The sequence below is a fragment of the Scomber japonicus genome, chromosome 12, assembly GCF_027409825.1.
Source record: "Scomber japonicus isolate fScoJap1 chromosome 12, fScoJap1.pri, whole genome shotgun sequence".
NCBI lineage: Eukaryota > Metazoa > Chordata > Actinopteri > Scombriformes > Scombridae > Scomber > Scomber japonicus.
Window position 1 is genome coordinate 31,330,446 of NC_070589.1, and position 26,789 is coordinate 31,357,234.

Sequence of the window (26,789 nt, forward strand, 5' to 3'; positions counted from 1 at the left end):
CATCCCAAACCCAACAAATCTAACTCTCAATTATTCACAGTTGCAGAACATCCCATGGAAAATATTTATCCCTATCGATAACAATGCTAATGATGAGCTGCATCATTTCTTTGTGCTTTGACGGAAAGTGTTCTTTTAAAACACCATACATCACAAAGTTTTGACAACTGACCAAACGAATATTGGCTTCAATGTATAAAATAGTATTTGAGCAAGTAGTCTGGTAAGTAATGAGTCTATAAGTGTCATAAGAAACTGTTTAATAAAAAAAATCCCATTAAGGTACTGGGCACTTTAAAATGGACTTTTATTATTTATTCTACTGCACTACAAACACTTTTGTATAATAAATGCTCATATTTTATCTGGGTTTTTGTGTTTTTTTAACCATTTTAATATTTTAACTCAGTGGTTAGTTATTATCTGTTTGTCTTTTGTTGTGTATTACTGTGTGTGTATCTATGTGTATTTATGAATGTGTGTATGGGCTTTGATCTGCCGGATACCTGAATTTCACCAATGGGATTAATAATCTATCTATCTATCTATCTATCTATCTATCTATCTATCTATCTATCTATCTATCTATCTATCTATCTATCTATCTATTAGATGATCAACCACCATAAATGTCATGAACTACTGGTGGACAGTGACAACAGATGAAAGCAGTTGATAGTATTTGTGCCTATCGTCTTACAGGTAATAAGTCCAGTAGTATATTGTACGGCTGAACGTATTGCTGTACTCTGTGAATTACTAATCGCTTATATAATTATTCCAATATTACTTTGGAAATACTTTGTGGGCGGATCTGTTAAATCTGATCCCGCCCAGCAAAGTCCGCGCCAACTGTCTTCTTTTAGGTCCGCAGACAAGCTCTAAATACAGAAGCTGCACTGTATGTTTCACATTCGTCTTTTGACTTGTTCAAAGAAGACTAGTGAAAATGAGTGGAAGAGGCAAGGGAGGAAAGGGACTCGGTAAAGGAGGCGCCAAGCGTCACCGTAAAGTTCTCCGTGATAACATCCAGGGAATCACCAAACCTGCCATCCGCCGTCTGGCTCGCCGCGGTGGTGTCAAGCGTATCTCCGGTCTGATCTACGAGGAGACCCGCGGTGTGTTGAAGGTCTTCCTGGAGAATGTCATCCGTGATGCCGTCACCTACACCGAGCACGCCAAGAGAAAGACCGTGACCGCCATGGATGTGGTTTATGCTCTCAAGAGGCAGGGACGCACCCTGTACGGTTTCGGAGGTTAAATCTGATCCTGACCTGCTGATAGTCAAACACAAAGGCTCTTTTAAGAGCCGCCCACCTCCTCTAAGAGTTGTCCTGTTTGTACTTTGTAGACACTATCATGAACTACATTTTTATAGTTTTGTAGATTTGAAATATTCTGAACACAATTATACACATAATAAAATGCCTTTAATATAATTCAAGCTTGAATGGAGTTTTGACACAATTAGATGCTGGTAGATATAAAGCAGGACTTATTTTAAGCAAATACTTTTCCTCCAACCAGCAAAATAAATCCTATCAATTTATGGTTTTATATTTATAGGTTATCTGTTTTAATTGATCAATCTAGAGGACAACTATCTAAATCCTTCATACTGTATCAGTGGAAAACCAACACCTACAAATAGACTAGGAGAAAACTATAAAAAAATGATTTTAAACAGTCTGATTTACTATAAGAACAGAACTTTTTTACTTCTAAGAAAAGCACAGAAGTAATTAAAAACTAAAGGTTAGAATAAAAACCTGTCAGAGCATTGGGGATGAACGGTGGCTGGTATCATTGGGAAGAATTCCTGTGAGAGCTGTTCTTCTGTGTATTGGACTCGCTATTCCCATGATTTACTTGATGATGAGACACAGCAGCATCTTTTAATGGACTGTTAAAGAGCACAGGAAGTCTAAATTGAAAGATATTGGTGTGCACTTTGATTTTAGTTATAACTCTAACTGTTATATATGGTATTATAAATGACAAACTGCCATTGAAACACAAATAATGGATCCAACTCGTTACCAGTGTTGTATGCTCTATAGTCTAAATTATGGGAAAGATGTGCAATGGTGATACAACAGACAGTGATTAAGAGTGATACTTTTGATACTGACTTTGTTAATTATAATTCTGACAAATATCCTCTCTCTTTAAATTCCTTTTTTTGACACGCTGTACTTTATTGTTACATTTTTGTATTTATAGTTAAGTACTGTTTCCCCCTTGTTTTAATAATTATTGTTGTTGTAGCTTATTTGTAATAAAGAGCCTCCACCTCCTCTGAGAGCTGTCCTTATGTACATTAACTGTTGTATATTGTAGTATATCTGATTATGTAGATCATAAATGTTAATTATTATTATTAGTTTTTAATAAGAATTGATTTGAACATTTCTTGCAATTTATGTGCAAGCATTAGCTCGTCAGGAATTGCAGACATGGGTTATAGTGCCAATAGTTTAATGCCTAATAAACTTTATAGGTATAAACTACACAAAACATATTAACGAGTATTAGATGTTCACAATTGAGAAACAACATATCTGGATTTCACAAAGACACATGTGTTTGTGTGTTAAAGTCCAAACATATTTCCAGGAAATATTAGAAATTAAATTCTTCAGATAAAAGGAGACATGACATCCTGTTAGGGTTACGGTTCCCAAGAGTGCAGGAATCACCGTTATTGTTTTTGTGGAACTCAGATAAACATGATCTTCATGTGTCAGCTGAACTGAGTCCAGCATGAGAAAGTCTGTAAAATTCATATTAACAAAAAGTATCTCAGAGACAAAAGCACCACCATTAAAGATTGATGAAATAAAATCTATCCATAAATATTTTAATGTTTTATCATAGAACAGTAAAACATTTCAACTTGCAGAATGTTCAATCTAAATACAATTCGTTTATTTCTCTATAGTTATAGTTATGGATTGTTGAACTGCATATTATATTATAAAAAGTATATACTCTTCAGATGAGGTTGGCACTCTTTAGGTAAAAAGGCGCTCACTTGGTGCGCATGCTCAGTCTCACTAACATGAAAACCAATCCTGTTCGAGCAACAGCGCAGTAAAATTTGCATCAGATGAACATTTAGAGGCTGGTTGAAGCTGTTGCAGTTATTCGTTTGTGGAAATCTGCGAAGATAACCATGCCCGATCCAGTCAAAGCACCCAAGAAAGGCTCCAAGAAGGCCGTGTCTAAGGCCACCAAGACCGGCAAGAAGAAGAGAAAGACAAGGAAGGAGAGCTATGCCATCTACGTGTACAAGGTGCTGAAGCAGGTTCACCCTGATACCGGTATCTCCTCCAAGGCCATGGGCATCATGAACTCCTTTGTTGGTGACATCTTTGAGCGTATTGCTGGTGAGGCTTCCCGCCTTGCTCACTACAACAAGCGCTCCACCATCACCTCCAGGGAGATCCAGACCGCCGTCCGTCTGCTGCTGCCCGGTGAGCTGGCCAAACACGCCGTGTCTGAGGGCACCAAGGCCGTCACCAAGTACACCAGCTCCAAGTAAACAAGTGCTGTTTGTACTAACAACTCAAAGGTCCTTTTCAGGACCACCCACTCCTTCAACTAAGAGCTTTATTCCTTAAGTATGATCCTCTATATTTCATAAAAACATGAACCAACTACTTGAGCAGTAATTATAATCATACAACTCAGAAAATACATGAAGTATTAAAAGTTTAACTGGAAGAAACCCTGCAATTGCATTCGTACAAAACATCTCATAAACATACATCTGTGTTTAAAGCTAAACATATTTCCAGCAAATATTGGATATTAAATTATAATAAATATATAAAGGTAAGGGGAACACCCTGTTATAAGAGCAGGATTAACTGTTTTTGTGGAGTTCAGAGAAACATGATCACGTACAAGTCAGTAAAATCCATATCAACATAACTTTTTATAAAAAGAGAGAAAAGCACTCAAATCTGTTAAATATTGCTTAAATGAAATCTATCCATGAATCTTTTGTGTTTTAATTGTATCAGTAAAACATGTCAGCTTGTGGAATGTTCAATCTAAATACAATGTTTATTACGCTATAGTTGTGTATTTTTGTAGAATATATTATACTATAATCATGTGGGGGGCTATGTTAACCGGGTGGGGGATGGCTGATGGCAGCGTGTATGGCCTAAATTTGATATAGTCATATAATTTGGTATAGTAACAATAATGAAAACGAGAACGATTTATTTTTGATTAAACATGTCAGTTTGTTGAATGTTATATCTAAATGCAATATATTTATTTCTCTATAGTTATGGATTGTTGTACTGCATATTATATTATGAACAATGAATAGTCTTAAAATGAGGTTGGCGCTCTTTGAGTAAAAAGGCGCTCAGATTGTTTCTCAAAGGTTGGGGCGGTGTCTTGTGCTGCGCATGCTCAGTCTCACTAACACGAAAGCCAATCCTGTTCGAGCAACAGCGCAGTGAAATTTGCATCAGATGAACATTTAGAGGCTGGTTGAAGCTGATGAAGACATTCGTCTGTGGAAATCTGCGAAGATAACCATGCCCGATCCAGTCAAAGCACCCAAGAAAGGCTCCAAGAAGGCCGTGTCTAAGGCCACCAAGACCGGCAAGAAGAAGAGAAAGACAAGGAAGGAGAGCTATGCCATCTACGTGTACAAGGTGCTGAAGCAGGTCCACCCTGATACCGGTATCTCCTCCAAGGCCATGGGCATCATGAACTCCTTTGTTGGAGATATCTTTGAGCGTATTGCTGGTGAGGCTTCCCGCCTTGCTCACTACAACAAGCGCTCCACCATCACCTCCAGGGAGATCCAGACCGCCGTCCGTCTGCTGCTGCCCGGTGAGCTGGCTAAACACGCCGTGTCTGAGGGCACCAAGGCCGTCACCAAGTACACCAGCTCCAAGTAAACAAGTGCTGTTTGTACCAACAACTCAAAGGTCCTTTTCAGGACCATCCACTCCTTCAACTAAGAGCTTTATTCCTTATTTCAATTATATGGTTGTAGTATTTCTAATGCAAGAATTAACGTGTGTGTGTGTGTGTGTGTGTGTGTGTGTGTGTTTCATAAAGTATATCCACAGCTGGTCTATGCAAGACGTAAACATACCAGGTGTTTATTAAAAGTATAACGTATCGTCTCTGTCCTACCATTGACCACAGTAACGGGGACCAGTCTCTGTGATGAAAATATAATACATTTATATAAGACACATTCTCTCCCAGTGTCAATTTAACTAACAAATATTGCTATACTGTATAATTTCACCACAAGGTGTCGCTGCTGTTATACTGAAGTTTACATGTTCAGAGCTGCTCCTGTCGAATACATAAAATGCCTTGCTTTGATTTTTATAATGCAGTAAATTAATCAGTTCACATGTTTAATACAGTTTAGAACATACAACATACACGTTTACATGGTAACTTCAGAGCTGCTCTTGTCGTGTCCTCAAAACAACCGGCTTTTTTTTTTTTGTACAACGCAGTAAATCTGTAACATTGACTAAGTGACTCAATGAATTTAACTTACTGTGGAGATGTTTTCATTTCAAGCAAGTGTTTGCTGGCATGTTTAATAGAAGGTATTATATTTTTAAGAATAATTCTTATTCAAAATAAGGACAAAACAAGATGAGTAATCTACAAAATCAAAAACGTCCAATAAACAGTGTCAGCATTAATGTGTTTGTCCATGTTAATGATTAGATAATGTCTTAAGCAAAAATAAAGTTCAAACAGTAACTTATGCAACTGGAAAAAGGAGGATAAGAAACCAGAAAACAAAAATGCACGAACATACAGTAGACATAAAAAGGAGGAATGTCATCATAAAGTATAATAAATGCATATATCTAAGGGACTAAACAAGATATGACTTTTTTTATTTAACTTTGAAATGGATTTCAATCAATAGAACATATCGCATACTATAACCAGGGATGACAACAACTCACCTTTCGGCGAAATTCGCCGTTTTGATTTTGAAAATGGGTCATTTACGAGATTCGTGTAAATACAGGCTACAGAGTCGGATCGACTGACGCTGTGGTCGAGCGAGCTGGAGAATGAATGAAGAGAGAGAGCGCTGACAGTAAGAAAGCCGGTGAATCAGATCGATTAAACGTTATTTTCTGATTGTTCAACAGCATTAATAAACTTCCGCACACACCTCCACTCAACCCTGCAGCTCAGCCTCAAACCTCTGAATGTGAAACACCTGCTGCTGTTTAAAACACAGCAGCAGCTTCATGCAGCTTTAGTTGCTTCAGTTTAAAAACGTCTTAATGAGAGATCTTCTTTATTTCCATCTGTACAATAAATCAACTCTGATCCTGATCCACCTCTAAGACATCTGGAAGTCTTTTATTTATTAGCAGACAGTTACTTTAGTTATTTGAAGAAACACAATAGAAAAAGGTATTTACTGAAAAAATTTCAAAATCTAACAGTATTTTATATGTCCATCAGTAATCAACTAGCTCAACTTAGACAATCACTTCTACTTTATTTGTTTCAGAGCTAAAATATGGACATTAGTTTTTGTTTAATGGTTTGTTTGGAACATTTATTAACTGATACAATATATTATCTTTGCTTTGTGGGTGTGTCATCATCATTCATACATATACAACCAGTAGTTAAATTACTAAAGCACACTTTAAAAAAATTAAAATAAAATAAAATAATTAACCTCGTGACAGTCTGCTGTACATCTCCTTGCCCACATCTGCGGTTGTCAACGGCAACAGGGACAAAACTTGACGCTGATGCCGTAAATACTTCACAATGTGATCGTTGTTTTCTTTAAAATAATTACAGTAAAACAAAATACTTTTTCAATAATAATAATAAATAAAAATAAATAATAAACACACTGAAGCAGTCGCCATATTACGTGAGTTAGATTTTACACCTGCAGCTTCACTCAAAGAAACGACTAAAATAATAAACAAACGATAAAATGGCGACAGTATGATATATAATATATAATAGTATTTTTTTAAGTGACAGGACAACTCAAATAAGATAACATGTACTTACATTTCTATAAAGGCAGTTTCATAGATTAATATCTGATTAAATCACGGAGCTATTTCAGTACATACCACATCTGCGGTCGTCAAGGGCAACAGGGACAAACTGACGCTGTTGCCCTTCACCACGGAAACGTCGTTTTTACGGTAAATATATGAAGATATAAATATTATATTTACTGTAAATATAACGACACAATTACAACAAATAAAAAGGAGCCTTGCAATGATAAACACAACATATGAACCTATTTCACGAGAAGATATCGAGAACGGAAAGCAACAAAATAACTTGTTTGCAAAATAAAATAAATATTGAAGGAATATAAAAATAAACGTTGACGAACACTGTTACATATGCAGCAGAACTGCCTTATCAGTCACTGTTGGGTTAGGATGAAGGCTATTTTCACAACCTGGTTATTTGAAAATGAGTCATATTATTTGTTTATTTGTTGTTTATTATTTAATTACAAGTGTAAGCATTAATTGATTTATTAACTAATTAAATCTTTATCAACTGTTAATGGACTTAACTTCAGGAGTTACATGATAACTTAATCTTATACTTTCAATAACATGACAAACCAGTTTAATCTACCTTTACCCTCTTAAACAAGTGTGAACATGATCTGAGAAGAACCAAATACAGAGAATCTATTAATTTTAACTGTGAAATTGAACATTATGTTGTATCAGGTATCCTGAAAAAATAACTGAACATCAAAACATTAAATCTTATTGTTTGTTTTGTTATGTATGGTAAAAGACAAAGATTAGAATCACTTGTTTTTGGGCTCGTCAACATTTCTACAGGTGGTTGTTAATTAGTAATTATAATTAATTTATCATAATTACTAGTACAATGATTATTATATATAATATATATAAATAACACTATAATATAGTGTCAATGCTACACTTAGATTTAGTATTGTGTTTACATTTAAATATTATTGGGAATAATAATGATTGCCATTCTTATTTTGCCTTCTGCAGATGCATTCATTAGTGCAATTAATCTGTTGCTTTCAGATTTTAGTCCATGAAGACCAACATACAATTGTGAATCTTTATGTCTATTCTGCAGAAGTAATATGTAGTTTATATCATTGTAAATTGCATTAATATATTTTACAGGTTGCCAAAAATCGTAAAATGTAGCGATGCTTCATGATCATGGCCGTAATTTACATTATAAATTACGTTTATGATAAACTTCAGGATATGAGCTTTTTATGAGGAGTGTGTGGCTCTTAAAAGAGCCTTTGTGTTGTTGAGGAACCGGGGCTTCGATTTACTTCTTGGCGGGTTTCTCGGTCTTCTTGGGCAGCAGCACAGCCTGGATGTTGGGCAGCACACCACCCTGAGCGATGGTCACTCCGCCCAGCAGCTTGTTGAGCTCCTCGTCGTTGCGGACAGCCAACTGCAGGTGACGGGGGATGATCCTGGTCTTCTTGTTGTCGCGGGCAGCGTTTCCAGCCAGCTCCAGGATCTCAGCGGTCAGGTACTCCAGCACAGCCGCCAGGTAGACGGGGGCACCGGCACCAACACGCTGGGCATAGTTACCCTTCCTCAACAGTCTGTGGACACGACCGACTGGGAACTGGAGCCCAGCACGGGAGGAGCGGGACTTTGCCTTGGCGCGGGCCTTACCTCCGGTTTTGCCTCGTCCACTCATGATTTCAGTTAATTTCGAGAGTCTCAACTCAGAAAATGTGGTGCAGACTGCGGAAACCTCCTTTATATGTATACGGAGGAGGGGAAGGACTGATGCCCCACCCACCAGAAAAGAGGCTTTCAGCAGCGCTGTGGAGGGGGAGCCGCTCTCATTTTGGCGGACTTTTTCAAACGAGTTCTGCCCAATAAGCAGCGGAGCTTCAGGCTCTTGCAGGCGGTGCTAAGCTCCAGGAAGAGCCGCTCACCAATCAGGACCCGGAGGTCTGAAACAGCGTCACAGCTCCGCAGCCGCTCTGACTATATAAGAGCAGTGTTTTCCCGCTTTTCAACACTATTTTCTCCTGATCAGAGAAACGAGAAGCCATGGCAAGAACCAAGCAGACCGCCCGTAAGTCCACCGGAGGCAAAGCCCCCAGGAAGCAGCTGGCCACCAAGGCTGCCCGTAAGAGCGCCCCGGCCACCGGTGGAGTGAAGAAACCTCATCGTTACAGGCCCGGTACCGTGGCTCTCAGAGAGATCCGTCGTTACCAGAAATCCACCGAGCTGCTCATCCGCAAGCTGCCCTTCCAGCGTCTGGTCAGAGAAATTGCTCAGGATTTCAAGACCGATCTGCGCTTCCAGAGCTCCGCTGTCATGGCTCTGCAGGAGGCCAGCGAGGCTTACCTGGTCGGTCTGTTCGAGGACACCAACCTGTGCGCCATCCACGCCAAGAGGGTCACCATCATGCCCAAAGACATCCAGCTGGCTCGCCGCATCCGTGGAGAGAGAGCTTAAATTGTCTTCTCCTTCATAAACCACAACGGCTCTTTTCAGAGCCACCTCACTCTCCCTAAAAAGCTGCTTCCTGTGCTGCCTGTACACAATCAATATTTTCTGTCATTTTGACACATCGATTCTAACTCTTTATAATGTTTTGTTTGCTATCAGCTCCTGAAAGTGCAAAACACAATATTATGACATCCATCATATATACTGTATAACAGCCACGTTTTGGAAATCAGGCATTTAGTTAACTGAGGAGAGCCTCTATATGTTCATGTTTGTCTAAACTGAGAGAACATGATCTCTCACTGTGTTTTGGCCACTTTAATCTCATAAATATGTCCCATGTTCACTGTTAGTTGTGTAATATCAAAGATAGGATACATTATAGCCACATCACATACAGCTTTCTGTGAGTGAGTCAGGATAGAGCACACATCTTGTGTGCTTCTGTAATACTACAATTTTGTGAGAAAGTGTTGAAAGATTGCCATTTGGTGGTCTGAGTTTCTTATTAACTTGCACATCAGAAGCTCACAGAAGTGATGAGGCTGCACTTTTTATGTTTGTGCATCTATATTAAATAAGATATTGACCACTTAATTTACATAATGAAGGTGTTTGTACTGATCTGGTTAATTGGTGTCATCAGTGCAGCTCCCTCCTTAACTGATTGATAATGTCTACACTTAGTCCTTGCTGTGTGATAGTCTCTTCATGTACAGTTTGGTTATTGACCATGTAAGAAGTGTGGTAGTGTAGTAATTGTGTCCTAAGACTGAGTTCCAGTGAGATGACAGGGTAATATGAGCTCTTTAAGATATATAATGGAGCCCAAGAGCTTTGAAGGTGAGGATGTTAAATTGTACTCTGGGTTTTAGAGGAAGTCAATGCAGCAATCCTGAAAGAGTAATATAATCTCTCTTTCTAGTTTTTGTTAGTACACATACAGTATAGCAGCATTCTGGACCAAGTGGAGGGTATTTAGAGACTTACTATAGGGCAGCCTGATAATAATGAATTCCAATAATAAGTAAGAACTGCTTGGATCATTTTGAGATGAGATGTACCTGATTATTGCAATATTTCGAGATGACAAAGAGGCAGTCCTTGAAATGTGTTTTATATGGGAGTTAAAGGATATAATCAAAGATAACTCCTAGATGATTTACTGTGGTGCTGGAGGTCAGAGTAAAGTCATCCAGAGTAGTTATATCATTAGATAATGTGTTTCTAAGGTGTTAAGAGCTTGGCACAATAACTTTTTGTCTATGTCTATCTTTTGTGTGTTAAGCAATAAAATGTCCAAACTGAAATCAATCTTATAAACAGGAAGGAATTAATGTCCTTCAGGGTTCAGAGCTGCAACAACACTTACTTTTGTATTTATTAGATCTAACATGAGATTATAGCTTCTATTAAATTATCTTAAAACAGCTCTGACTTTAAAATGTTGAAATGACTACGACCAAACATGAATTTATTAACATTTTGAGAAAATACAATTTTTATTTAATTTTAATATGAAAAAATACAATTGAAAATACAATAATTCCGAGAATTTTTTTTGATCATTTATTTTCTTATTTATGCTTAATTTTCAAAAGAGAAAAGTATCTAAAACTGTCATGATTAGTGTTCCTGGGAGCTGTGATTGATTGCACCATCACATGTAAAGTTACTACACAATTTATAGTAGAGAATTGATTCATGACCATTTCTTAAAATCATAATACAAATACACACATAAAAAGTTGCATTCAGTTTAATACGAATAAACATCAGAACTAAACATGTTCATTCATTAAAAGTTCATGAAATATGTTTAGTGAAGATCAATGTTGTTAAGTTTCCTCAGTCAGTCAAACTCAGTTTCAAATAAAAAAAACAACAAATGAAAGGTCCAAACTCTATCAGGTCCAGGCATGACATATGTTTGACACTTATATAATGTTCAACGTCTAATTTTACTCACTTTTACATTTAATATAATTTAAAAAAAAACAACATGTTTTTGTGCAGCTGACAAAGATATAAAAATAGTGTTTATTCACATTTAATATCATTCATTAAGGTAAGGTATCTTTATGTAGGGTTAGATCATTGTATTGTATAAATGTAAATATTGCTGCCTAAAAACTTCACTATGGAAAAATATACAAAATGGAGGATTAAAAAACGGGTCAAAAAGGAAGAGATCACCCTGCCTTAGAAAAACTTCGTGGGAGGATCTGTTAAATCTGATCCCGCCCACCAAAGTCCGCGCCAACTGTCTTCTTTTAGGTCCGCAGACAAGCTCTAAATAGAGAAGTTGCACTCTAGACCTCACATTCGTCTTTTAACTTGTTAAAAGAAGACTAGTAAATATGAGTGGAAGAGGCAAGGGAGGAAAGGGACTCGGTAAAGGAGGCGCCAAGCGTCACCGTAAAGTTCTCCGTGATAACATCCAGGGAATCACCAAACCCGCCATCCGCCGTCTGGCTCGCCGCGGTGGTGTCAAGCGTATCTCCGGTCTGATCTACGAGGAGACCCGCGGTGTGTTGAAGGTCTTCCTGGAGAATGTCATCCGTGATGCCGTCACCTACACCGAGCACGCCAAGAGAAAGACCGTGACCGCCATGGATGTGGTTTATGCTCTCAAGAGGCAGGGACGCACCCTGTACGGTTTCGGAGGTTAAATCTGATCCTGACCCTCTGATAGTCAAACACAAAGGCTCTTTTAAGAGCCACCCACCTTCTCTAAGAGTTGTCCTTATGCTCATAGATAGATGTAGCTATTTACTGTTTTCTAGCTACTCTTTTCGTTTTATCTTTATGAAAAAAAAGCTATGTCACTACTAAAACAATATACATGAATGTATTCCCAATTTAACCTACATATTTAGTTATTTCCTGGGGAATAGATACAAATCTGGTTGCTTTTGATTTATTTTGCCATAAACAGACAACTCTGTACATACTTTACAGTTCAGTGCATATAAAGGTTTTGCATGTTTTATAAACTACACTTGTATAGACAAACACTGACCCAGTTACTCTTGTAATTTTTTTCTGTGCACAAATTCTTCCTTTGCCTGTTTCACAAACACTTTGACTTGTATACACAAACAGACCCAATTTGTCAAAACATTTTCTGAGTTCTAGACAACACTCCTTGCTGCTTCATTTTTTTTTTTTTTGTAGTGTCTGATCCCCGTTGCTGTGATCAGTGGGAGATTTGACAGACCGTACAACCAGCATTGCTCCTTGTAACCCTCGACCCCCCCCCCCCCCCCCCCCCCCCCCCCAACCTGGGAAAATGGTACACTTTACATTTAAGTGTCCAATGTTGGTATTTCATACAACTAACTTCACATTAGTACAATCAAAATATATTTCACTTGCTACAATAATGCATATTACCACACTATGGGACTAATAATCATTTATGACAAGTGAACATAAGTGTAAATTTATACATTTTTCGTTGAATTCCTGGCAGTTAGTTACTTTTATTAGTATAGTATAACGCCTTTACACTATAGTAAACTATATAGTTAAGGTCGAGAATACCATTAGTCTTTATAACAGACAATGTATCAAGCATGGACACAAATGTGTAACAATTAACAAAGGAATAAAGCTCTTAGTTGAAGGAGTGGGTGGTCCTGAAAAGGACCTTTGGGTTGTTAATACAAACAGCACTTGTTTACTTGGAGCTGGTGTACTTGGTGACAGCCTTGGTGCCCTCAGACACGGCGTGTTTGGCCAGCTCACCGGGCAGCAGCAGGCGGACAGCGGTCTGGATCTCCCTGGAGGTGATGGTGGAGCGCTTGTTGTAGTGAGCAAGGCGGGAAGCCTCACCAGCAATACGCTCAAAGATGTCTCCAACAAAGGAGTTCATGATGCCCATGGCCTTGGAGGAGATACCGGTATCAGGGTGAACCTGCTTCAGTACCTTGTACACGTAGATGGCATAGCTCTCCTTCCTTGTCTTTCTCTTCTTCTTGCCGGTCTTGGTGGCCTTAGACACGGCCTTCTTGGAGCCTTTCTTGGGTGCTTTGACTGGATCGGGCATGGTTATCTTCGCAGATTTCCACAAACGAATAACTCAAACAGCTTCAACCAGCCTCTAAATGTTCATCTGATGCAAATTTCACTGCGCTGTTGCTCGAATAGGATTGGCTTTCTTGTTAGTGAGACTGAGCATGCGCAGCACAAGACACCGCCCACACCTTTTAGGGACCATCTGAGCGCCTTTTTACTGAAAGAGCGCCAACCTCATTTGAAGAGTATCCACTTTTTATAATGTAATATGCTTTACAAAAATCCATAACTATAGAGAGATAAACATATTGTATTTAGAATGAATATTCCACAACCTGATATGTTTTACTGATCTATGATAAAACATACAAATATTCATATATAATTTCATCAATCTTTAAACCACATAAATAACAACACTACTCTCTCATGCTGGACTCAGCTGACACATGAAGATCATGTTTCTCTGAGCTCCACAAAAACAATAACGGTGATTCCTGCACTCTTTTAACATGATGTCATGTCACCTTTTATTGGAACTATTGATTTATAATATTTATAATATTTTCCCGAATTGACATATTCAAGTAAAAGATGTTTGCTTCAAGTTCACCGATTTTACCCTTTCAGTTATTACCTTCAAATGATCAACTCTTTTGACACTTCTTGTGTTTTCTGTGATGTGATTATTTTAGAAATGCCATTATGTAAGTTTATTGGAAGGATCTCTATGTATTTGTGAAGTCAAGACTTTATCATGCTTTCTCTCTCGATCGGGAGATATTTGATTTGAATGACCACAGCATGAACAACGATGACAATTTTCCTCTGATGAACTTTATTATAATTATGCCCAGATTCAATACACATAAATGTATTTTTTTATATGTTTGTATTGATGTACTATTTGTAAGTTGTTTTTATCTTCCACTTTAGCTTTTTAAACAAAAAAAACTACAGAACTTAAAAGTAATTATCCTGATGATAATCAAAAAGGAAAACAGTTCTTGTACATTATTGACATTTTTTACATGCTCACCATGTGTAAAATTCACATGTACATGAAAGGCACAGCATGCTCAATTTATTGCTCCATAATCCGTGTGTCATTCGTTCTTTCCGTTTTTAATTGGCAATCAAAAATCTAATAATGAAAAATTGACTTGTTATTTTGTTTTTTATTATAAAACCAAAAACGAAAAAATGCCTTGTTTTTCATATTTCAATTTTAGGCTCAGATCAAAAATACGAAATGGAAAAACGGGCAACAGGGTTAGGGTTAGATTAGTTTGATTTTAATATTTAATTGGTCGAGTTTACGTGACCCGGAAGTTCAAACAACAAACGTTAGCTTGCTAGCCGCTACGATCGATAAGGACCATTGCCAATGAAACATGGAAAGAATGAATGATACACGGATTCTCCACCGTGACATAATGAGCTGTTCTTCGTATTCTCATCCTTTGTTATGTTCATGTTTATGACTTTTTAAAGTGCGCAATTATCATCCCCACCCTCCATGACATGAGGAGTGCCAGGTGAATGAGTGTAATCATGAATGTTGACTGAAAGGCTTAGAATGAAAGGGGATGTTCGCTTTAACTTATTATCCTTGTTATCTTGTTTCCTTCACAAAGGGGGGCGGGGAGGACTGGTGTGTGTTGAAGTGATGATGGACTGTGTTGGCAGTGGAGCATTGACCACATCAGCCTCGCCCTTAACCTGATACCGATGATTGAGTCATGAGTCATGTTTCTGAGGAAAGTCTGAGCTTTCATGGCTGACTGAAAAATAAATTGCAATGAAATAAAATGTACGTGGCCTTGTAATACTAGTACTTTTATTATTGGTTTATTCTTCTTTTTTGAACACTTGTACCTGTTAGAAATAAACACTACTGAAGATAACATCCTTGCATTCTTACTGATGTGCTGCAGTCGTCACATACCAGCTACACTTATGATTCAAGTTATCAGGCTATATAATAATGTTGTATAAAAACCTCCATCTATACCAATAATTAATAAGATATGTATTTATGTTGTAATTTATATTTAGAGCAGAAGTAATGCATCATTTTCTGCATGGGACTTCTGAAACATGTCTTTAGTTCAAATGATTTTTATATGTTGATGTTAAGCAAGATCTGATACCACAGTCAGAAAATCAGAATGAAGAAATGAAACCATTAGGACATTTTCATGTGATAATTATTCTGCAATGTGTTCACATCAGTATACACACCCTCAGAGAAACCTCTGCATTACTGCTTTATTTAGTCTTGTCAGTCTAGATGTCAGACAGAGAACATCAGAAAGCCTGAACCCTTTAAAAAAAATCAATCATATTTGTTAAAGCTTCTGTTTGTTTAAAGGGTCATTTCACCCAAATTAAAAAAAAACAAAACAAAAGCAGAACAGACAGAACTTAATATTCAAAAGCAATTCATTGTATGTGAAATCTCTAATTTGTGAGGCACATATTGAATGTGTTTTAAAAGTATATAAAAATATCAATAATATACAGTATTACAATCATTTCCATTTCTTACTCCAAATAAACAATTTAAGTGTTAATTATTACTGCCTTCAAGAAAATGGAAAAGTACTCTTATGAGAATAAAGCTGTAAATTCTTGTCCTGATGTTGGCACCAAATGTGCCGTGAAAGTTATCAGTATGTAGTTTTCCAGGGAATAAGAAAGTATTGAAACAAATATAATTTATATATGTGCTAATCCTCATTCAAATGTGGATAGACCTGTTCTCAAGAGGGAAGGTATGTTTGTGATCATTTTGACCTACTGCATGTGACAGGATAGCGCTCCAGAGGGTCATCACCACAGATCAGAGCAGCTCAGCAGAGCCTCTGTAACACACTATAGTACTCAGAGTTTTGAGAGACATAAATCTAAGTTTTACATGAAGTCAACAAGAGCTGAATATACGAAAAGAGAAAGAAAGAAGAAAAAAACACACCTTTATGACTGTCAGAGTTTTAGACTTTTTAGGGTGAATCAAACCAAGACATTTGCCAGCATCAAATTGAGCTCTGGGAAGATAATGTAAAAACATAAATAAATAAATAAATAAATAAAAATACAATCTGACATTTTTGATAATGAATTAATGAATTAACAGACAAAATTGCATCACATAAAAGAATGCTGAAAACACTGACACGAACTCCCTCTGCAATACTGGTAAAAACTTTACATGGCATGACATATATTCTCACATACTGTATACATCACAGAAGCTTAAAAGGCCTTAAATTGGCTGTAAAATAAAATACATTAAAAATAAATTGGTAAATCTATTTCTCCATCTAGTTTTGTTGTTGTAAACGAAATAACACAATATGAAATAAAATAACACATATATGGGGGAAAGAAAAAAAAACTTATATTTTGTTTTCATATAGTGAACATAGAACAAAAGGAAAATGTGTTTCATGAAAGACTTTCAAATGTTTTATTTCATCATTTCCCCTTAAAATAAACATGTGTGCCCTATTTAACTTTCATAAATATGGAAATACATATTATGTGCAGATATTTATTAAATATAATGGACAGTTAACTCACTTCAGCAGAGTCTCTGTAAAACACTCTTGTAATGAGAGTTTTGAAGGATTTTAATATTATTTTATATTATATTATATTATTATTGAAGGTCAACAAGAGCAGAATACACAGAAAAAAGAAAAACTACAACTGAAATGCAGTAAAACAATCATGAAATGTGTTACAATAGATCAATGATGCGTTCATTGTGCAAAAATGTAACTTTATTTTTTACAATGTAAAGGATCCACTATTCCACATTACCACACTGCCATTTGTATACTGTTTGTTCTTTAATAGTAGGTGAATACATGATAAATGTAACACAGACATGTTACACCTACTGCAGAGGACAATATTGCGGATTATTTTTTATTAAAAATAATTCTCCGAATATCAGAACATATATATGAGCAGCTCTGACAGGAAGTCTCACTGAACTGCTTCATCAGCCTGATCAGTGTGTTTGCTGCTACCACAAAAGCTTCATATTATAACAAACTGATCACCAACAGATTAAAGTTTTTACTTTCAGTCTGTGAACAAACATGTGAGCCAGCTGGAAAACTGCTTTTGGAGGAGTTTGGATGTATTTTACAGTATTTTAGGAGAGAAATGAGAGAGAAAAGCCGCTGAGCAGTGCTGTCCGCGGCGGTGAACAGGTGAGGTTTGTTTGCTCCACAAACTAAATGCAGAGAGCATCAGAGCTCTAAATGACTTCTATATGAAGACAAACATGTCCACTATCTGCTGTCTTCACTGTCAGCCTTCAACACTTCTCTCACACTTATTTTTTACTGTTTTCTCACTAGCAGAAAACACAAGTGTCAGACATTCACACTGCTCACAGGAGCCAGCAGCGGGACTGAGTCTACACGGTTCTCATGGTGTGTTTAAGAGCCGCCTCCTGCCTCGTACTCTGCATCAGTCTACTCAGACTCTGAGATTCACGTAGAAGTAATCCTCGACCAAACTATGGCAGAAGTAGCTCCAGCTCCCGCAGCCGCCCCGGCTAAGGCCCCCAAGAAGAAGGCAGCAGCAAAGCCCAAGAAGACTGGCCCCAGCGTCAGCGAGCTCATCGTTAAAGCTGTGTCCGCCTCCAAGGAGCGCAGCGGAGTGTCTCTGGCCGCCCTCAAGAAGGCTCTGGCTGCCGGAGGTTACGATGTGGACAAGAACAAGGCCCGCGTTAAGACCGCCGTCAAGAGTCTGGTGACCAAGGGGACTCTGGTCCAGACCAAAGGGACCGGGGCCTCCGGCTCCTTCAAGATGAGCAAGAAGGCTGAGGCCAAGCCCGCAAAGAAAGCCGCTCCTAAAGCCAAGAAGCCCGCCGCCAAGAAACCCGCAGCAGCGAAGAAGGCCAAGACAGCAGCCGCTAAGAAATCCCCCAAGAAGGTCAAGAAGCCCGCAGCGGCCAAGAAGGCAGCCAAGAGCCCCAAGAAGGCCGCTAAGAAGCCCGCCAAGAGCCCCAAAAAGGCCGCAAAGAGCCCCAAGAAAGTGGTGAAGAAGGCTCCCGCAGCCAAGAAAGCCCCCGCAAAGAAGGTGGCCAAGCCCAAGGCAAAGAAGGCAGCACCCAAGAAGAAGTAAACTCTCATCACTCTGAAGCCCTCAACCTTAAAGGCTCTTTTAAGAGCCACACACATCTTATCTAAAGTGCATGATCCTTACAACGTGTTTTAATAATACAATGTTCTCCCATTAGCTGCATGAACTGACTTCTATTATCCAGTCAATTTATGTTGTAGACACAATATACATATTTACTGACATGAGAGAAAGCTCCTTTGTTCCTCTCTAATCCGTTATCTGAGTAAGTAAAAAATGGCGAAATAAGTTATTAGTATGGTATCAACTCAGTCATTATTTTAACTAAATCGTACACTCCCTATTTAGTGACAAAACGGTTTACACAAAGTTTCTCACTAAATGTTAGTTATTCAAATTTAAGTTCAGTTGCTAAGGGAAACCTGATTTACAGACAGCATGGTCTGCACATAATACAGAAAAACAAAACAATGTATTAATGATACCATTATGTAGTAAATTAATGCTTTACAGTACATCCAAGATAGTGAGTTAAAAACCTATACTGGAAAAGAGATGAATCAAACAGATTCCCTCTTCATGTGTTTGTTTAGCATGATTGGTAGAAGATATGCAGTTGGAATGAGAGTAGAAAGGAGACCCGTTTTGTAGCCAGTTTCAGTTTTGAGACAGTGAGTCTTACTAATGATGGTTATGTAGCCCCAGTTGAAATGCAGCTTTTAGTTAACCATTTCCTTTCAGAAATCCTTTAAAAACTTGCCTATAATATAATTCTCAATGTATCAAAAGCATGATTTATTATTACAATGCTGGACACTGTTCTGTAACCAAGTTGTACATATAAAACTGAACATTGGATGCATAATTGTGAGGATATGAGCTTTTTATGAGGAGTGTGTGGCTCTTAAAAGAGCCTTTGTGTTGTTGAGGAACCGGGCCTTAAATTTACTTCTTGGCGGGTTTCTCGGTCTTCTTGGGCAGCAGCACAGCCTGGATGTTGGGCAGCACACCACCCTGAGCAATGGTCACTCCGCCCAGCAGCTTGTTGAGCTCCTCGTCGTTGCGGACAGCCAGCTGCAGGTGACGGGGGATGATCCTGGTCTTCTTGTTGTCGCGGGCAGCGTTTCCAGCCAGCTCCAGGATCTCAGCGGTCAGGTACTCCAGCACAGCCGCCAGGTAGACGGGGGCACCGGCACCAACACGCTGGGCATAGTTGCCCTTTCTCAGATGCCTGTGGACACGACCGACTGGGAACTGAAGCCCAGCACGGGATGATCGGGTCTTTGCCTTAGCGCGGGCCTTGCCTCCAGTTTTGCCTCGTCCACTCATGATTTCAGTCGGTTTCTAAAGTCTCAATTTAGAAAATGTGGAGTAAATATCGCAAACCCTCCTTTATATGTACACGGAGGAGGGGAAAGACGGATGCCCCACCAACCAGAAAAGAGGCTTTCAGCAGCGCTGTGGAGGGGGAGCCCGCTCTCATTTTGGCGGACTTTTTCAAACGACTTTTGTCCAATAAGCAGCGGAGCTTCAGGCTTCTGCAGGCGGTGCTGAGCTCCAGGAAGAGCCGCTCACCAATCAGGACCCCGAGGTCTGAAGCGGCGTCACAGCTCCGCAGCCGCTCCGACACTTTAAGAGCAGCGTGTCTCCTCTTCTCAACACTATTTTCTCCTGCTCAGAGAAACGAGAAGCAATGGCAAGAACCAAGCAGACCGCCCGTAAATCTACCGGAGGCAAAGCCCCCAGGAAGCAGCTGGCCACCAAGGCTGCCCGTAAGAGCGCCCCGGCCACCGGTGGAGTGAAGAAGCCCCATCGTTACAGGCCCGGTACCGTGGCTCTCAGAGAGATCCGTCGTTACCAGAAATCCACCGAGCTGCTGATCCGCAAGCTGCCCTTCCAGCGTCTGGTCAGAGAAATCGCTCAGGATTTCAAGACCGATCTGCGCTTCCAGAGCTCCGCTGTCATGGCTCTGCAGGAGGCCAGCGAGGCTTACCTGGTCGGTCTGTTCGAGGACACCAACCTCTGCGCCATCCACGCCAAGAGGGTCACCATCATGCCCAAAGACATCCAGCTGGCTCGCCGCATCCGTGGAGAGAGAGCTTAAATGTCTTCTCCTTTATAAACCACAACGGCTCTTTTCAGAGCCACACAAGTCTCCCTAAAGAGCTGCTTCCTCCGTGGTTTTTGCACAATCAATATTTTTTGTTAATTTTGATGTTATCAGCCCACAATACAAAACATTGATACTACAAAATTGTTGAAAATATCATCATTTCCCACTGTATTTTGACCTCATGGATATCTTAAGTTAGATTTAAATTTTGGTTAAAAGGCCTGAAGATCAAATTATTTATTTTAAATTATAGACGCATCACAAACAACTTTGTGTCAGGAAAGAGAACATTGCTTGTTATTATAACTGTGAGGGATGGATATGTGTATGGTGGCAGGTATACGTCTTTCTCTGGTATTGCATGGTCCTTGTAACCTGTGAAGTAGTTTGTGTAATTTCCGTGGCTCTACACAATGTGAAAATAGTTATCCTGGAAAGGACAAATTCTATTATGTGAAAATCAGAAGAAGAGTGAAGACCATGGCTGCTCATAAGAAGTGACAAGGCTGCAGTTTTCTTATCTTTTGTGCATCTAAATTAAAAATATATTGACCACTTAATTTACACAATGAAGGCATTTATATTATTCTGGTTAATTGGTTAATTAATTAAATCAGTGCAGCTCCCCCTCTTAACTGATGTCTGCACTTTGTCCTTGCTGTGTGATAGAGTTCATGTATAGTTTGGTTACTGATCATCTAAGAAGTGTGTAGTTATTGTGTCCTAAGACATGTAGATATGATGCATCTGATTTGAAGTTATTGTGAAAAGTATTACCATGGCCAGCCCTAACTACAAGCTTTGTTAAACGTAAGGTTTTAAGCCTACTCTTGAATACAGAGAGGGTATCTGCCCCTGGACTGAATCTGAAACACGGTTCTTGCAAAAGTATCAATAATAATGTTAGTATTAGTATAGTAGTAATTACTGAGCTGAATTTTAGAAGAATATACCAAATAAAGAGAAATGGGGGGCCATATTTAGATTGTAGCCAAATTCCCAAGATTACTTTTCCACCAAAAATTAGGTGACCAGTGTTTTCAAATTACACATGAGCGTGATAAACTTCAATGTCTCTCACAAACTGCTCCTCTTCTTGGAGTATATTGTAGTTTGATAACTCCTCCCTCTTCTTCCTGCTCCCACACACACACACACACACACACACACACACCAAGCTCCACTCTGTCAACTTATTTCCTTGTTACCTCCCCTTTAGATCTACAGTTTGAAGATAGGTGTAACCAACATGTGGTGAGCTGTCAGCTGACATTTAATGAAGCAACACATGCTGTTTAGATCAGAGCTCAAACTAGTTTCACTTCTCAGAAAGTGAAACTCAGACAGTCATTGTCACTGAGAGGTGAAATGGCGCAGCAAGGAGCTCAGCTGGACGGAGCTAAATTCTGCTGTTCCATCTGTTTGGATCTACTGAAGCATCCAGTGACTATTCCCTGTGGACACAGCTACTGTATGAGCTGTATTAACAACGTCTGGGATGGAGAGGATGAGAAGAAAATCTACGGCTGCCCTCAGTGCAGACAGACCTTCACACCGAGGCCTGTCCTCATGAAAAACACCATGTTAGCAGATATAATGGAGGAGCTGAAGAAGACGGGTCTCCAAGCTGCTCCTGCTGCTGCTACTGATCACTGCTATGCTGGACCTGAGGATGTGGCCTGTGATGTCTGTACTGAAAGGAAGCTGAAGGCCCTCAAGTCCTGTCTGGTGTGTCTCATCTCATATTGTGAGACACACCTCCAGCCTCATTATGAATCTGCTGCATTTGAAAAACACAAGTTGGTCAATCCCTCGGAGAAACTCCAGGAGAACATCTGCTCTCATCATGATGAGGTGATGAAGATGTTCTGTCGTACTGATCAGCATATTATCTGTTATCTCTGCCCCGTGGATGAACATGAAGGCCATGACACAGTCTCAGCTGCAGCAGAAAGGACTGAGAGGCAGAGAGAACTCGAGGTGAGTCGACTAAACATCCAGCAGAGAATCCAGGACAGAGAGAAAGATGTGAAGCTGCTTCAACAGGAGGTGAAGGCCATCAGTCGTTCTGCTGATAAAGCAGTGGAGGACAGTGAGAAGATCTTCACTGAGCTGATCCGTCTCATCGAGAAAAGAAGCTCTGATGTGAAGCAGCAGATCAGATCCCAGCAGGAAACTGAAGTGAGTCGAGTCAAAGAGCTTCAGGAGAAGCTGCAGCAGGAGATCACTGAGCTGAAGAGGAAAGACGCTGAACTGAAGCAGTTCTCACACACAGAGGATCACAACCAGTTTCTACGCAACTACCCCTCAGTGTCACAACTCAGTGAAGCTACAGACTCATCCAGCATCAATATCCGTCCTCTGAGATACTTTGAGGATGTGACAGCAGCTGTGTCAGAGCTCAGAGATAAACTACAGGACATCCTGAAGGAGGAATGGGCAAACATCTCACTGACAGTGACTGAAGTGGATGTTTTACTGTCAGATATACATCCAGAGCCCAAGATCAGAGCGGATTTCTTAAAATATTCATGTGAAATCACACTGGATCCAAACACAGCAAAAAAAAATCTGCTATTATTTGAGGGGAACAGAAAAGCAACTGTAGCAAATTGCACACAGTCTAATTCTAGTCATCCAGACAAATTCATTGATTGGTGTCAGGTCCTGAGTAGAGAGAGTCTCACTAGACGTTGTTATTGGGAGGTGAAGTGGACTGGGAGAGGAGGTTATGTAGCAATTGCATACAAGAATATCAGCAGAGCAGGACGTTCGAATGAATGTAAATTTGGGCACAATGACAAGTCTTGGGCTTTAGATTGCGACACTGACAGTTATAAATGTTTGTTCAACAATATCTCAACTCCAGTCTCAGGACCTTGTTCCTCCAGAGTCGGAGTGTACCTGGATCACAGAGCAGGTATTCTGTCCTTCTACAGCGTCTCTGAAACCATGACTCTCCTCCACAGAGTCCAGACCACATTCACTCAGCCTCTCTATGCTGGACTCTGGTTTAAATATATTGGAGACACAGCTGAGTTGTGTAAACTCAAATAGACAGAAGTAATTTCAAACTTCATGTGTTAGATTCTGTGCTGTAATTCTTGTTGTTTCTGTCTCTATGTTTCTGAATTGCAAAGAGATCAGCTGTCATTCAAACTGAGATCATCCAAGATTTTGTTTTTACTTTCAGTTGTTGTTGGGTTGATGTTTGAGTTTCTTTAAATGTCAGTGTTTCCTGTTTGTTTGTATCAATGAAGGCTATTTTAACCTTTACTTGTAAATGTCAGTTTCATGTCTTTATTGATATAGTTCTCGTTTTTCTCTTCAGCATCTTAAACTGAGAAAACAGCACAACTTCCTTCATCATAGACATTTTATTCTCACCACTCTGTAAATGTGTAAATATTATGTGGTATACAAATGTAACTATCATGATAACAATCTATAAGGAAATAATTTCCTATTATTTACTATTATTGTGTGGATGAATTGAATCTGAACATGAAGTCATTGAAGGGTCATTAAACCAACTTTACTGATTGGATCTGTCAACAAACTGAAGGTTTACAAAACCGTTTATATCAACAATAAATTATTTTCTTCTGTCTTCATTTCTGGATTTTATTTACAGCTTCTGAGAAAATGTGCAAGTTTTCCATCACGCATATATTTTATTTATACATTCAGTCAATTTAGAGGTTTTGTTACTAAATTTCAGGTCAGGGCCCTCTAATGATTAAATCATCTGCTGAAATAATTACTTAAAAAAGGCCTACTTAAAAATATATACATAATATATAAAATCATGCTTAAAGCCTCTGCCCCCACACTCTTCCACTCTCCTCCAGTACACCGTCACAATGGTCATTTGCCAACATAAAAAAGTGCTTTTGAAAATGTATTAATAAAAAAAACCTGAAATCTCTCATTTACAAAAGCATTCAAATATTTTGCTATGCCATTCCAAAATATTTTTTATATTACAGACTGACTGCATCTCAGTCATAGTGGATCAGAGACTTTTTACAAGACAGACCTCAACATGTAATAGTCAACGGCAAAAGATCCACCAGCATTATACTAAATAAAGGGGAGATGTATTTTACCTCCCATCTTATTTACCATCTATACAAATAACATCACCTGCAACTAGGACAATATGACACAAACGATATGGCTCTGGTGACCCATCTGACCGACTTCACCATTATTCCTAATGTTTAAACTGTCTTAACATTAAAAACTCATAACACATTTCCTGATTTTAATTATTTGCTGAATTATTTTTTTATAAATATAAATATTTTATTAAAACAAAAGCTGACTGTATACCTACATTATACTTAATAAATTGTAACATGTGAACACAGATATGTGGTTGTCTTCAGTCATTTGTATTGTGATGCGATATGAGAGCAGGGTCTCATTCTTAATGTTTTCATGTCCAGAACAACACAAACAGCAGCAAGTCTGTTTCCACACAATAGCACAATGTTAGCTGTCAGGGTCACCCAAATGTCACAGAAAAACAGAAAAAGGAAGAAATCACTCTGCTTTGGAAAACTCTGTGGGCGGATCTGCTGAATCTGATCCCACCCAGCAAAGTCCGCGCCACCTGTCCTCTTTTAGGTCCGCAGACAAGCTCTAAATAGAGAAGCTGCACACCATACCACACATTCGTCTTTTAACTTGTTAAAAGAAGACTAGTAAACATGAGTGGAAGAGGCAAGGGAGGAAAGGGACTCGGAAAAGGAGGCGCCAAGCGTCACCGTAAAGTTCTCCGTGATAACATCCAGGGAATCACCAAACCCGCCATCCGCCGTCTGGCTCGCCGCGGTGGTGTTAAGCGTATCTCCGGTCTGATCTACGAGGAGACCCGCGGTGTGTTGAAGGTCTTCCTGGAGAATGTCATCCGTGATGCCGTCACCTACACCGAGCACGCCAAGAGAAAGACTGTGACCGCCATGGATGTGGTTTATGCTCTCAAGAGGCAAGGACGTACCCTGTACGGTTTCGGAGGTTAAATCTGATCCTGACCTGCTGATGGTCAAACACAAAGGCTCTTTTAAGAGCCACCCACCTTCTCTAAGAGTTGTCCTGTTACTACACTTTGTAGAAGTTGCATCATGAACTACGACTAACTCAAGATATATGTAAACTGATTTATGTGAATAAATCACATAATCTAAATTGACACCAATTATATAGTATATGAATATAAACACTGTCTCGAACTGTATTTGCATTTAGTGATGCCGTTGCTTTATCTCGACAGTAAATTTTCTTTCCCTCTGTTTTCCCCCTTGTATTTACACACTGGTTCCCACATGGTTAGACACATTGAAACAGTCTGAGCAGGTTATGTTCAGAGTCAGTTACCATGGTGATGGACTCAGAGTTTCAGACCTCTCTTTCTGGAACGGATAACACGGAGTTTCCCTCATCTCAGGGTTAACATACTCTGAGTTTTCCATATAACCCGCTTTCTGGAATACTCCCCTGGACTCTTTCTGCTCCTGAACAAGTACAATAACAATGAGAAAATGTGTGCAAAAATGCTCTGCAGCGCTGTCTGGTTTACATTACGCAGCAGCCTGCCGTGGTACAAAAGGCGCGAAAACAAAAACATCCATAAAACGTATGGTTAAAACAACATAGAACAGCTATGTCATGTTAGCGGTATTTAAATGATTTAATATGCGCCAAAATTGTCAAATATTAACAGAAAACCGTCAAAAATCACAGCAGCATTTCCTAACTCAACTTACCCTCATCAATGCAACACACAGCACTGTGAGGAGCTGACTCCATGACCTACGGAAACCCAGGAGGTACAGAAAGATGTGACAGCCAAAAAGGTAGTTTCCTCAGGTAACGCAAATAAAGATAACAATAAAATAAAAATAAATAATTGAGATAAATTACACAAATATTCAACCAATTAAATAAATGATAAACAAAATCTCCATATACAATTTGAAAACAAACATAAAAAAGTGCATTTTCCAACTATGTTACATCTGGATTTCTTATAAATATAGTCA

At 39.0% G+C, this 26,789-nt stretch overlaps 8 protein-coding genes and 2 pseudogenes across 10 annotated transcripts; 7 read left to right on the forward strand and 3 right to left on the reverse strand.

The window, feature by feature from the left end:
- Positions 1–8,760, reverse strand: part of LOC128369469 (histone H2AX-like) — a 46,938-nt pseudogene extending 38,178 nt beyond the window's left edge.
- On the forward strand, positions 944–1,261 carry LOC128369476 (histone H4). Its single transcript, XM_053330525.1, has one exon. It carries the CDS (start codon positions 950–952, stop codon positions 1,259–1,261), a length of 312 nt encoding a protein of 103 aa, XP_053186500.1. The 5' UTR covers positions 944–949.
- On the forward strand, positions 3,176–3,544 carry LOC128369465 (histone H2B 3-like). Its single transcript, XM_053330515.1, has one exon. The coding sequence runs from the start codon at positions 3,176–3,178 to the stop codon at positions 3,542–3,544; it is 369 nt and encodes a 122-aa protein (XP_053186490.1).
- LOC128369463 (histone H2B 3-like) lies at positions 4,560–4,952 on the forward strand. Its single transcript, XM_053330513.1, has one exon. It carries the CDS (start codon positions 4,560–4,562, stop codon positions 4,926–4,928), a length of 369 nt encoding a protein of 122 aa, XP_053186488.1. The 3' UTR covers positions 4,929–4,952.
- A 237-nt stretch (positions 8,761–8,997) lies between the features above and the next one.
- Positions 8,998–12,195, forward strand: LOC128369435 (histone H3-like). Its single transcript, XM_053330473.1, has 3 exons — positions 8,998–9,427; positions 11,332–11,337; positions 11,854–12,195. Exons 1-3 carry the CDS (start codon positions 9,099–9,101, stop codon positions 12,173–12,175), a joined length of 657 nt encoding a protein of 218 aa, XP_053186448.1. The 5' UTR covers positions 8,998–9,098; the 3' UTR covers positions 12,176–12,195.
- A 990-nt stretch (positions 12,196–13,185) lies between these two features.
- LOC128369455 (histone H2B 3-like) lies at positions 13,186–13,559 on the reverse strand. Its single transcript, XM_053330505.1, has one exon. It carries the CDS (start codon positions 13,552–13,554, stop codon positions 13,186–13,188), a length of 369 nt encoding a protein of 122 aa, XP_053186480.1. The 5' UTR covers positions 13,555–13,559.
- A 4,503-nt stretch (positions 13,560–18,062) lies between these two features.
- On the forward strand, positions 18,063–18,673 carry LOC128369436 (histone H1-like). 2 transcript variants are annotated; one of them, XM_053330476.1, is made up of 2 exons: positions 18,063–18,581; positions 18,624–18,671. In XM_053330476.1, the coding sequence occupies exons 1-2, from the start codon at positions 18,063–18,065 to the stop codon at positions 18,669–18,671; spliced, it is 567 nt and encodes a 188-aa protein (XP_053186451.1). The 2 variants fall into 2 exon arrangements, with proteins under 2 accessions (XP_053186451.1, XP_053186450.1); XM_053330475.1 differs by having other exon boundaries at positions 18,063–18,673.
- Positions 18,674–19,574: 901 nt separating this feature from the next.
- LOC128369428 (histone H2AX-like) overlaps positions 19,575–26,789 on the reverse strand; it is a 32,682-nt pseudogene continuing 25,467 nt past the window's right edge.
- On the forward strand, positions 20,323–25,769 carry LOC128369434 (histone H4). 2 transcript variants are annotated; one of them, XM_053330471.1, is made up of 3 exons: positions 20,323–20,655; positions 22,606–22,607; positions 25,448–25,769. In XM_053330471.1, the coding sequence occupies exons 1-3, from the start codon at positions 20,323–20,325 to the stop codon at positions 25,767–25,769; spliced, it is 657 nt and encodes a 218-aa protein (XP_053186446.1). The 2 variants fall into 2 exon arrangements, with proteins under 2 accessions (XP_053186446.1, XP_053186447.1); XM_053330472.1 differs by lacking the exons at positions 20,323–20,655; positions 22,606–22,607 and adding an exon at positions 23,671–23,680 and having other exon boundaries at positions 25,453–25,769.
- On the forward strand, positions 22,111–23,799 carry LOC128369415 (tripartite motif-containing protein 16-like). The gene has a single exon (XM_053330452.1). It carries the CDS (start codon positions 22,111–22,113, stop codon positions 23,797–23,799), a length of 1,689 nt encoding a protein of 562 aa, XP_053186427.1.

Coding starts and splice junctions, on each gene's coding strand:
- LOC128369476 (XM_053330525.1), top strand. CDS start 950: ATGAGTGGAAGAGGCAAGGGAGGAAAGGGACTCGGTAAAGGAGGCGCC.
- LOC128369465 (XM_053330515.1), top strand. CDS start 3,176: ATGCCCGATCCAGTCAAAGCACCCAAGAAAGGCTCCAAGAAGGCCGTG.
- LOC128369463 (XM_053330513.1), top strand. CDS start 4,560: ATGCCCGATCCAGTCAAAGCACCCAAGAAAGGCTCCAAGAAGGCCGTG.
- LOC128369435 (XM_053330473.1), top strand. CDS start 9,099: ATGGCAAGAACCAAGCAGACCGCCCGTAAGTCCACCGGAGGCAAAGCC.
- LOC128369455 (XM_053330505.1), bottom strand. CDS start 13,554: ATGCCCGATCCAGTCAAAGCACCCAAGAAAGGCTCCAAGAAGGCCGTG.
- LOC128369436 (XM_053330475.1), top strand. CDS start 18,063: ATGGCAGAAGTAGCTCCAGCTCCCGCAGCCGCCCCGGCTAAGGCCCCC.
- LOC128369434 (XM_053330471.1), top strand. CDS start 20,323: ATGGCAAGAACCAAGCAGACCGCCCGTAAATCTACCGGAGGCAAAGCC.
- LOC128369415 (XM_053330452.1), top strand. CDS start 22,111: ATGGCGCAGCAAGGAGCTCAGCTGGACGGAGCTAAATTCTGCTGTTCC.